Source organism: Rhinatrema bivittatum, chromosome 8 (assembly GCF_901001135.1).
Source record: "Rhinatrema bivittatum chromosome 8, aRhiBiv1.1, whole genome shotgun sequence".
NCBI classification, from domain to species: domain Eukaryota; kingdom Metazoa; phylum Chordata; class Amphibia; order Gymnophiona; family Rhinatrematidae; genus Rhinatrema; species Rhinatrema bivittatum.
This window is the reverse complement of record NC_042622.1, coordinates 188785990-188798663: the sequence shown is the minus strand read 5'-3', so window position 1 is coordinate 188798663 and position 12674 is coordinate 188785990. Positions and strand designations below refer to the sequence as shown.

Below are 12674 nucleotides of genomic sequence, written 5' to 3'. Positions count from 1 at the left end.
CCCTTCCTCCTTTATTTGGAGGCCCTTTGTTTGTGGCTCTGGGGGTGTTGGGGACTTGGGGAATGGACTGAGAAGGAGGGTGGGTTAGGGGAGGATTTAGATAGATATATGGATATGGCAGACTATCGAGTAAACATACACTGGTGGCAGTTATATTTATCTTTAACTGCAAGAGGGATATGGCACACAGGACAAAGAGTGGTCCTCTAGGCTGCGGGGGGGGGAACAGTGCTATTGAGTTTTATTATGGAGCCCCTTTTATTGTAGTTCTACTGTACTGGATTAAATATGGCTGAGAATCTCTGATTCATCTCATGGAATATAGCTGGGCTGGGGTCCTGGATTAAGCAGGCTAGGATGTTACAATCACTCAGTAGGCAGAAGTCAAAAATACAGAAGATACACTTGACCGCCTGGGAAACTGATAAACTGGTGAGAGATTGGGTGGGGGGTATTTTCTATTCTCCAGCGGTTAATAGAAAAGGGGGAGTCACAATCTTAATGGGGAAACAGGTGGCTTTTGAACCCACAGATACATTTAGTGATAATGAAGGCCGATATGTGGTAGTGGTTGGGAAATTATATGGCCAAGAAGTCACTTTATGTAGCATTTATGCCCCGAATGTGTACAATCATAAGTTCTTTGAGGGGTTGGTGAACATGATGGTTTTTCAGGCAACAGGTACCCTGATAGTTGCCGGAGATTTCAACTGTGTAGTAGATCCAGAAGTTGATAGATCCTCCAAGGTAGTCGTCCCAGGTCTAGGGAAGAATAAGGGAATTTCCTACGTGTGTAAACATCTTCAACTATTAAAAAAAAACAAAAAACTTCAACTATTACATACCTGGTGGGTGCTGCATCCTGAGGTAAAAGATTTCACACATATCTCCAGGGCACATTTGACAATGTCCTGTATAGATTACTTCTTGATCTCCAAGACATGTTTTTCTAAAGTTGCAGGCACTGAAATAGGACCTACAGAATTTTCTGATCACTCTCTAATCTGGGTGGATTTAAAGTTGGGGGGACCAAGGGCAACACAATGACATTGGTGTATTCCCTACTTATCTTGCTGGCGATAGGGATTTACAGGAGTTTCTTAAAGTTAAGTGGCGGGAATTTGAAAAACATAACTCTCAACATAAGGATATCCCCCATTACTTTATTGGGAAGCAGGGAAGGCTACACTGAGGGGTGAGATCATGGCATATCTAATCCAGAAACATAAATTGCTAAATAAAAGGATAGCGCGCTTCAAAAAGTAAAAGCACAGTTGATTGGCCCTCCGTCTGCAGCAAATAAACATCTTGTTAAATTGTTATCTACATCAGAAAATGAACCTTACTATTCTCATCCCACAAACTATATACATTTTGGAATAAAGCAGGCAAGCTATTAGCTAACTTAGGATAAAGAGAGGGAGTAATTTCATTGAGGCCTTAAAAAATGATAAAGGGATGCGACAGACCTCAGCCACTGAAATCTGCAAGATCTTTTGGGCCTTTTATGAAAGGCTCTATACCAATGAGCGCCCTGATGGAGCGCATATTGAGGAAGAGCGAATTTTTCAAGGATTGGATATGCCGAGCTTGACTACTAATCAGTTAAATAGGCCGTTGCATCTTCGAGAGGTTTAGGAAGGTATACACTCTAGTCCCCTTCATAAGGCACCAGGTCCCGATGGGCTTAATGTGGACTTTTATAGGATTTTGAAAGGAGAAATAGGAGAGGCATTGTGAAATTTCTTTGCTGAAGCCCTTCATACTGATACATTTCCAAAAGAAGCCAAGAAAGCTTATATCACGGTTCTCCCCAAAAGCGGCAAAGACCCCTCCTCACCAGCCTCCTATAGACCCATATCATGCCTGTACTTTAATCTCAAATTTATTGCAAAAATTCTAGCTAATAGACTCAATGCAGTGCTTCCCATCTTAGTCTCTCATAATCAAGCATGGTTTGTGAAGGGGAGAACAGCAGGTAAACACATTGTGAGACTGTGGACAGCTCTGCTACAGAGTAGATTTTACTGGACTCAGGCCTTAGTAGAGGGATTTGTCGCCGAAAAGTCATTTGACCAGGTGTCATGGGAATATTTGTTTTCTGTATTGCGCAGGTATGGGTTTATGGGAAATTTTATGCACAATATCTCATTGCTTTACCAACAGCCTTGTTCCATCATTTTAGCAAACAGATTTATGTCTCAAGAATTTGAACTAAAGTGGAGCATGAGGCAAGGGTGCCCATTATCCCCACTTTTATACATACTTTCCTTAGACCCTCTTTTACAGAACACTGATGAGTGCACGGATATATTGGGGTTCCAATTAGGTAAAGAACACTTTAGAATGGCAGCATTTGCAGATGTTTTGGGTTTTTTTGACTGAACCCATTAGCTCATTGCAAAAAGTGCTGGATTTGCAAGTTCATTTTGGTCGGTTCTCAGGGTTAAAAATAAATCTCGACAAATCAGAAACTTTGGATGTGCTGGGAACTTTAAAGTCAAACTGGCTGGGTCCTTTTCCCCTCCGTTGGGTTGATACTGAGATGAAATATCTAGGGTTAAAAGTTCCAGTGGACATTCAGAACATATATGACAGTAATATTTTTCCACTATTAGCGAAAACCAAACAAAAAATGTCTGATTGGGGCTTTCTCCCCCTTTCTATAATCGGGTAAGATCCAGTTGTTTAAGATGATGAAACTGCCTAGGTGGCTCTATGTTTTATAAATTAAATGTTACCAGTGTGGATAAAAAAAAAAGCATATTGTGGATCTGCATAGAGCACTGGGGAAATTAACGAGTGCGCTTAATGTGGGAAATATGCGCTTGCCAGCAAGCCATTTCAGGGTTTAAACACTAACTTCCCTTCTCCCTGACATTTGCCTGAATAAAAGCATCACTTGTGCTTAAGTCTCTGCCTGGGAAAGGATACCTGTTGGCCCTGAATTCCTGGGGGAGGGGCTGGGTTTTCCCTAGTCAGAGGCAGGACAAAGTCAGGAGGTATAGATTTCAGCAGCCAATGATATGATCCGTGCACACCCCCTGAGCTAAAGCCAATGGTGTAATGACTCTTCTGTTGCTATGGGAAAGTAGCCAATCATGTAATGACACATCATCTGCCTTTGTATGAATGTACAATAAAAGGAAGAGGCTCGGGAGGACAAACCCTCTTTGCCTCTTTGCCTTCTCTCTGCCTGCCTGCCATGAAAGCTGTCTGAGGCCTCTTCATTACTCCTATATCTAAGCTTGCACAAGGTGATGCTGCCACTGCATAAGGAGGGGAGGGGTTGGGCTGTCCTAACCTGCACAATTTCAACTTAGCATGTTTATTAAGGCATGTAAAAGACTTGCTTTTTGTGACTGCTGTCTACTCTCCCACCAGCTTTTTACAAGAGTGGAGTAAACCGTTTCAACTGCGTAACCTATTGCATGCTCGGACACCTGATTTGTTTGCTCACGGTAATCCAATTCTTATCGCTTGTTGCCTTGCATTGAGGCAGCTTTGTACTAAGCTATAGATGTCCTGGGAAATCTTCCCTTTTCTCTCTATAATCGGACACCCACGGTTCACACCAGGCACGGAGAACTCAATATTCTCACAATGGATCTTTAAAAGTTTAACCAAAGTACAGCAATTGGTACATATGGAGAGTGGCCTTGTACGATCCTATGCAGACTTGCAAATGGAATTTGGTCTGCCACAAAGATTTCTAAGCATATTTACAAATGAGACATTTCATTGACATTTCATTGCAGACTTGCAAATGGAATTTGGTCTAAGCGTATTTACAAATGAGACATTTCATTGAGGTTGGCCTTTCCAAGCGATTGAACTTGAGCAGTGATCAAAGGCTGGAACAGTTCTTCCTTGTGGGTCCTCAAAGGATTACGTGTGCTTCTTTGCTGAAAGCAATTATGGACATAGATACTCTTGATAATTTACAGGATTTGGTATCTCTTTGGAACCAAGACCTGGATGTCCCAATCTCGTCTAAAGTGCTGCAATCTTGTTTTAAAAATTTACTTCTTGTTTCTGAGAATGTCTTGCTTCTAAAGAAACAATTCATATTTTTGTGACGACTGTATATATCACACTCCCGAGAGTTCAAGGACAAAATGTCACCAACGGATAAATGCCTGAAGTGCCATACTGATAGAGCAATCTCGTTCCACTGTTTCTTGGCTTGTGCAGTGGTTCAGATATTTTGGAAGGACATTTTCTGTTATTTAAAGAGGCTGCTTGGTCGGTCTATTCCAATGTCTTCTCTCATCTGCTTGTTCAACTCTATGGATGACAGCCTTTCCTGGGTTACTAAATCACATCAGATGTTACTACAAAAGGCGTTCTTATTGGCCAAGAAAACAAGCCTAGCACAATGACTGACAGAAGAGAAGCCCTCATTTTTTACAATGGAAATTAATGCTACATAATCTGATGGTGTTTGAGCAAATCTCCCAGGAACTTTTCTTCCCGCAGTAAATATGATTCCTTTTTGGAGACATGGAAGCCTTATATTCTGTTTTTGAACCCTAAAGCCTGTAGTGTGTTATTCTCTTTGTCCTAATGGGGAATATTTGTGTCCTTTGGAAATCAGGAATATTGCAGGGCAGCTGGTTTGTCTATTTAGAAGTTTTTCCCTCAAATGTGAACATTGGATCTATATATTACTGAATGTGTATGGAGAGAAGGGTAGATAATAGGTGTTTGCCACCCAATAAGAAACACAGATAATGGGTGAGAAGGGTAGGGAAAGGGAGGGATAGGGATGGAAGGGGGGAATATATGCTTATGTTTTCTGTAAGAAACATTTTTGTTGTAATTTTTGTCATGCTGGAAAATTCTAAATAAAGGTTTGAAAAAAAAATATTTCAGGTATCTGAAGGTCTATATCATATCTTTCCTGCACCACCTCTCTTCCAGAGTACATATATTTAGATCCTTCAGCCTCTCCTCATAAGTCTTCTGATACTGACCCCACACCATTTCAGTTTACTTCCATCCTGTCGCTATCCTTTTTGAGATACAGGCTCCAAAACTTAATACAGTATTCCAGGTAAAGGCTCCCTAAGCACCTGTACAAGGGGATTATCACCTCATTTTTCTTATTGGTTATGCCTCTCTCTATGCAGCCTAGCATTCATCTGACTATGTTACATTGCTTTGCTGCCTTCAGATCGCCAGACACTATGCCCCAAGATCTCTCTCTTGGTCCGTGCACATCAGTCTTTCATCCCCTATCACATACAGCTCTCTTAGATTATCGCATCCCAGATAGATGACGCTGCACTTTTTGGCATTGAATCCCAGCTGCCAAATCTTTGACCACTCTTCAAGCTTTCTTAAATCACTTTTAATTATCTCTACTCCTTCAGGTATGTCCACTCTGTTGTAGATCTTAGTATCATCTGCAAACAGATAAACTTTACCTTCTATTCCTTCCGCAGTGTCGCTCACAAAGATATTGGTCCCAATATTGATCCTTGTGGCACTTCACTTATCACTGTTTTCTCTTCAGAGTAGGTTCCATTTACCATTACCCGCCATCTCCTGTCAGTCACCCAGTTTGTAATCTACTCCACCACCTTGGCGCCAACTCCCAAGCTTCTCATTTTATTCACTAGCCTCCTATGAGGGACTGTATCAAAAGCTTTGCTGAGATCCAAGTAAATCACATTCAGCGCTTTTCCTCAATCCAATTCTCTAGTCACCCAATCAAAAAAAATCAATCAGATTTGCCTGACAGGACTTTTCCCTGGTGAATCCATGCTGCCTTGGATCCAGCAACTTACTGGATTGTAGATAGTTCAGTATCCTTTCTTTCAGCAGAGTCTCCATTAATTATCCCACCACCGAGGTGAGGCTAACTGGCCTGTAGTTTCCAGCCTCCTCTCTGCTCCCACTCTTGTGAAGTGGGACCCCAACCGCTCTTTTCCAATCTCGCAGCACCACTCCTGTTTCCAGGGATTTATTAAACTGGTCTTTCAGCGGACCCGCCAGGACATCTGAGATCCTGTAGTTTCCTGGTATGTATTTCATCCAGCCCCCATGGCCTTGTCCACTTTCAGTTTTCCTAGCTCTTCCCAAACATTCTCTTCTGTAAAAGGAGTTGCATCTACCCCATTCCCTTCTATGGTCTTGTTAACCAGTAACAGTCCTTCTCCAAGGTCTTCTTTAGTGAACACAGAACTGAAGTATTTGTTTAATATTTCTGCCATTTCTTCGTCTATCTCTACACCTTGCTCCTTGTCACTTTTCAATTTCACTATACCACTACAGGCCTCCATTCTTTCTCTGATGTATCTGAAAATTGTTTGCTCACCTCTCTTTAGCTCTTTGGCAATCCTTTCTTCCGCTTGAACCTTTGCTTTCTTGATTTCTTTCTTCATCTCCCTCAGTTTCACCAGGTATTCTTCCCTATGTTCCTCTTTTTGGGATCCTTTATACTTCCTGAACGCTGTTCTTTTGGCCTTTATTTTCTCAACCACCTCCTTTGAGAACCAAATCAGTTTCTTTTTTTCTCTTACTTTTGATTACTTTTCTAACAGATTTTTTGCCTTTCTAATAACTCCATTTAATTTGTCCCTCTGTTGTTCCAACTTGCCCATTTTCTCCCAGTCTTCTAAGTTCTTCCTCCAGGTACCTCCCCATTTTGTCAAAGTCCATATTTTTGGAATTCAGAACTTGGGTTTTCCTGTGACTTCTCTTTATCTTATTTGCGTTATTAAACCATACCTTTTGATGATTACTGGTGCTCAGGTGGGCACTTATCCGGACATTAGAGACATCCCCGTTAGTGAGCACTAGGTTGAGTGTCACACCCTCCCTCGTGGGTTCCATTACCACTTTTCCTTTCCACTGTCCCATTACTGAAGAGATCTAAAAAGTTAATATTTTCATTCTGAGAACTTTTTTCTTTGTGAATAGTATATCAAATTTCGGCACTAATTGGGAAATTGTAAATTTAGAAAAGGGCAGAAAGTTACTATGCCAATTCTGCAACATCTCTCCTGATTTAAATACACAGAATTAAATATTTAAAAAGGGGAAGCTTGCAAATGCAACAAAATGGGTAAATCAATGCTAAGCATCTATAGTTGTGTGTTAGGTCCAGCCAATCTTGAACCAGAAGCCTCTGGAACTAGCAACCAAGAGCCCTAACAAATGAGCCACAAGTCCAAGCACAAGCTACAGGGCTTCCCAGTAAATTAATTCTCTCTGCTGACTGCACGAAGCTCCACATGACTGCCAGCCTATTGACCCAGTAGGGGCTCATCTCCGATTGGCTGCTATATTTAAACCTCTGGTTTAAATATGGCTCCCTGGTGGTGCAGTGAACTCTTTGAGCCAGTTTCTGAAGCTCTGCTACAACCTTGTTTGTGTGGTTTATTCCTGCCTACCCAAATCCTCACCCGCTTCCTGGGGTTTGTTCCTCCCTTCTTGATGTGCCGGATTTTTCTTTGGCTTCTTCTTCCAGCTTATACCGTGACTCTGCTCTCTCACTTTGTGCAATTCTACTCCCATCTGATCACCTGATTCTGACCTCAGCCCGAACCTGATTGCAATTACCAACTGAGGCTCTGCTCTGGTGGTATCAGGCTTATCTTGCCTTTGAACTGTCCGTCACCCATGGCCAGGCTAGCACCTAACAATGTGGCAAACAATACACGTCATATTCAGAACATGCATATATCCTTAATAAAGATCATGATTTAAAGTACCCATGACAGATTGCCTATTCTCTCTCTCTTTATAATTAAGCTATTTGTCTTTCTTTTGGGTATGGTATGATCTGTGTTCTGCTCGATGCAATGTAACAACAGATGTAGTAGTTAAGATTTTATGTAGATTGTTGTATTCTGTTTTGAATAATTTAGAGTTAGTTAATTGGAAATGGACCATTATGGTTACAAGAAAGAGATATTGAAAAAAAAAAAGTAAATCCCTGTACATGGGCTCAATAAAGATAGCAACTAGTTTTCCTGCTATGGCATTTCTCTTTGCCCTAGATGGTTTGCTAACTCTTAGCTCATCATTGGTAGAACATCTGCATTAAGTGTCTGTGATTATTTTCAAGTTTTTCTTTACAGCTATTATAAAGCACTGCAAAAACAGAACTGCAGAGCATGATAAAACATTATTCAAATATTGACTTTAGTTTATGATACTTCAGTGTTGTACTTAGAGTGATAAGAAATGTCATTTTTCAGTTCAAGAGGATATTCAATGTAAATAATCTGAGTTTATTCAACAAGATGTTTTGCCATATAAGGGCAAAAGTGTATCAGGAAAGCATGGATCAACCACTGGTACCATGAAAGGTATGCAACATACCCATAATAAATAGAGCCCTGAGGTAATGCATGAGGAAATACTTCTTTACTGATGATAGTATATAGGCAGAGGAATTAGTAACCAAATCATGACATGCTTGGGACTGACACAGAGCACAATACTAAGGGCAGGAGTAACAAGTAGAGGAATGAGATAGGGGAGGGGGGGGGGGGGCTTGAGTGTTTCCTCATCAAACAGAAAAGGGAAGAATACAAGGCCAGGTGACCAAGTGACAGTACAGCTGCATGAGATTTCCAAGGCGGCCAGGGTTAACCTGCACCCTCCCAACCCCCCCCCCCCCCACCACCAAAAAAACTTTCTTTAAGTACCTGGTGGTCCAACGGCCTTCCCAACCCCCCGGCTGTCCATTGCTCCTACCATGTGAAAGGGGCCGACCAATGGCACCAGTAGCCCCTGTCACAAGGTAAGGGCAAAGGGCCATCGGCGCCATTTTGTTTACTGGCAGCCGATGGCCCGAGAGCCGGAGATCGCTCCCGGGACCCCCGCTGGACCACCAGGTATTTTAAGAAAGATTTGGGGGGTGGTCGGCAGGGTGGGGGATTCTAAAGAATTATATTTAAAGGGTCGGGGTGAGTTTGGGGGGGAAGGTTTTTTGGATGTGTTCCCTTTCTCCCCTACCCCCAAAACGATACGAAAACCACACGAACCATTCGTGGGGTTCCTATCTGTTTCGGAGGGCTCTGAAATCTGACGAATTTTGAAATATCAAACATGATATTTAAAATCGTCAGAAAAACGATTCACATCCCTACTGAATATGTCGTGTAGCACTATAGAAATGTTAAGTAGTAGTAATAGCAGTAGTAGGAGTAGGAGTAGGAGTAGTAGGAGTACACCTACCTGGGCCAATGGGGAATAAAGTACACATTGACTGCATTAATTAGTGAAGGGAATTCAAGACACATTTGATGAAAGTTGGATCCAGTGCTATAGTGGATCAGTATCCAGCGAAGATTTTGCTGTACTGCTTGCAGAAAGAAGGTCCAGGCACTTTCTTTGGAGTAGGTCAGTCCTGCACTGGTCACCTGCAAAATAATTTGCTCTGCCATGAGTGCACTGCAAACATGACAACATAGAAAGTATAATAAACCAGGTGCTGAAAGGAGTCACTGGTTCAGTAAAAATGTCCATGTATCTGCCCCAGTGATGTAATGGAACAAAACTATTAGAAAGCTATACAAACATTTCAGAAAGACTGGTGCTACTGCTCACAAACTTCAGACTTGTACTAATTCAATCCCTTTCTGTGTCAGAAAGTTTATAGAAATTTATGTGGTCCAGCCAGGTGCAACATTTATCTGGAATTCGTCTGTTTCCACGTCAAGTGCTTTTCCCTACTAAGTCCTCCAAACTGGACTTCATCTACCTCCCAGCTTTCTTTCTAGCTTTAGGTGGACCTGGTGACTTGGAGCCCGATGGAAAAATTCTACAAAGCACCAGAGGCAGGAAATGAAAGTATAAAGAGGAAACAAATAAGCAAATTCAAGGAAAGATGCACAGAGTATAGCAGAAAAGTCAGGAAAATATGCAAAGAAAACACTAACATTAGAAGTTTTTCTATTTCAGAATTTATTGGCACTTCCCTGGTGAACCTCAGATCCAATCCATGCAACAAAAAGCTTCTTTTTTGGTTTACCAAAAATTAAAAAAAAAAAAACCCTCTGTGATGTGGAATGGTAAATTTGCTAAAGAAAACAAATTTATTTTTATGGTAATTTCATTACCAGATCCTCAGTTATTCAATCAAATCAATCAATTTTTATCTCTCATTCACCTTTTCAAACGAAAGGTCAAAGCAACGCAACAATAAAATAAAAAAAATAAAACAAGCAAAAAATTCTTAAAAAAACAATCAATCATGAGCATGAAGAGAATAAAACAATAAAGCTAAATAAAATTTTAAAATTTTAAATAAATTGTTTCCGCACGTCACAACAAATTGCACACTAGTTCTAATGAGTCGCTGTCCCAGAGAGGCAATTATAGATTATGCAACTGAAAACATCACTTCAATTTGCACAAAGTATTTCAATCAGCCATCTAGTAGCTCATTTTGATTATATCTACATTTGGAAAAATGTACGTCAAAATAGCATAAATAGATCAGCAAGTCTTAAAGAAATTTCTGAAGCGTTAGGGTGCTTTAAATAAGTATAACCACCCCCCCCCCCCTTGAACTGGCCAATCAGTTCGGCCCATGTGGAATCCACCTGCATATACAAGAAGAAAATCCTTATTCAGAGGTTTCTCGCTGGGTTTGTGGTAGTACGTGCTTTTCGTACACTGTGAAGATGTTAAAAGCTACATTATTCACACGGTAAGTAACAGAAGATGCTGTGTACCTCATTTCTCATAGCACTTGCTATGGTTGCCTGCTGCTCTGATGTGAAGAGGTGGGATACCGATCTAGACACAATAAAATCAGTCATGTATGCCAGGGCGGCTTTGTGCACCTCTTCTTCTGTCAAAAGGAGCAGAATCTTTTCACCCTGAGTTGGTTGACAAAAAGTATTAAGAAGAAGAGCAATTACAAGCAAAGAAACAGATGAAAACATGCATCGTAGTTGTTTGGCTTTTACTCACTCTAGATTTTTGCAGTTTGCGTAAACAAAATAAGCAAGATCCACTTGTATATTAGACACTATATAATCCTTACACTTCAAATCAAATTGTTGAAATGTTATGGGAAAAAACCACAGAAATACCAAACTGACATAAATATCTCAAAACACGAATACATTTGCAAGCAATGCTTACTTCCTTCTGTGCCTTAAAACACAGCTATTCATAGTTTGCTATATATTCCAAGAACCATAAATGCAGTTTTTGTGAATGTGCATTTTGCATGCAAAGGCACTTCCAGGGTTAAAACAAAAAGGGATGGATTGTTCCAGCAGTATATCCATTTGAAGAACAGAAGTAAAACAGTATTTCAAGATTCCCAAACAGAAAAGTTGGTTAAGTTAACCAGCTCCCATGCAGGCATACGGTGTTCATGCTCTAGCCATGTACTGAAATACTTTGAGAGAAAGTAAGCATAAGGAATTATTTATTCTTCTATTTAGAGAGAGAGAGAGAGAGAGAGAGAGATAGGAGACAGGGATGTGCATTCATTTTTAACAAATGCCAAAAATGCAATGAATGAAGCCATTTTCGGTTCATTCCAAATGTAATGAACTAAAAATAGCCTCCTATGAAAATACACCCAAATATTTGTGAGTATTTTTGTATTGTGCCTCCAGTGGCCCTGGCTGAGCCTTTCCAGCACCACAGCCTAGCCTGGGTGCCACGGCCTGGTGCCGCAGGCTAGCCACGCTTGGCCCGATGCCAAGGCTCAGCCCAGCATCTAAGTCTAGGCCCAGGCTGTGCTCAGCGCCAAGGCCTAGGCCCAGGCCTAAATTTCCCATTGCTCTTCATAGGCCTAGAGCTTGAAAAATTATGCTGTCTGTCTAGAGGACCAACATCAAAGCGATGTTACTTTGGCACCTTCCTCCAGTGCAGATAGTTCCATTTTGATGTATGCTCCCTTTTTTTTTTTTTTTTTTTAATGATTTGAGTTATTTGTTATTTTTCAGTTTGACAAATGAATCAAACAAAAAAGAAGCATTTAATAAACTGAATAAAAACAGTGGTTAGTGCAGTTGGTGTAGCTGGGTTTAAAAAAGGATTGGATAAGTTCTTGGAGGAGAAGTCCATTACCTGCTATTAATTAAGTTGACATAGGGGTAGATTTTTTTAAAAAAGCGCGATCGCATACTTTTGTTCGCACAGCAGGCACAAACAAAAGTACGCTGGATTTTATAAGATACGCGCATAGCCGCGCGTATCTTATAAAATCCTGGATCGGCGCGCGCAAGGCTGCCGATTTTGGGCAGCCTGCCTCCGTTCCCTCCGAGGCCGCTCTGAAATCGGAGCGGCCTCGGAGGGAACTTTCTTTCGCCCTCCCCTCACCTTCCCCTCCCTTCCCCTACCTAACCCACCCACCCCGGCCCTATCTAAATCCCCCCTTTACCTTTGTCCCTAGATTTACGCCTGCTAGAAGCAGACGTAAATCTACACGCGCCAGCGGACTGCTGGCGCGCCGTCATCCGACCCGGGGGCTGGTCCGGAGGCCTGGACCACGGCCCCGGGCCGGCGCCACGCCCCTGGTCCCACCCCTGAAACACCGTGTCATACGGCCCCGCCCCCGACACGCCCCCTTCAAAAAACCCCGGGACCTACACACGTCCCGGGGCTCTACGCGCGCCGGCGGCCTATGCAAAATAGGCGCGCTGGTGCGCAAGGGCCCTGCTCGCATAAATCCGGGCGGATTTACGCGA

General features: G+C 41.8%; 1 protein-coding gene across 1 annotated transcript in view; it reads right to left on the bottom strand.

The window, feature by feature from the left end:
- Window positions 1-12674, bottom strand: part of LOC115096908 (dynein beta chain, flagellar outer arm-like) — a 630228-nt gene that overhangs the window by 249327 nt on the left and 368227 nt on the right. The window contains 2 exon segments of the mRNA XM_029612190.1: window positions 9196-9380; window positions 10698-10844. Coding sequence (XP_029468050.1) covers window positions 9196-9380; window positions 10698-10844 — 332 coding nt within the window.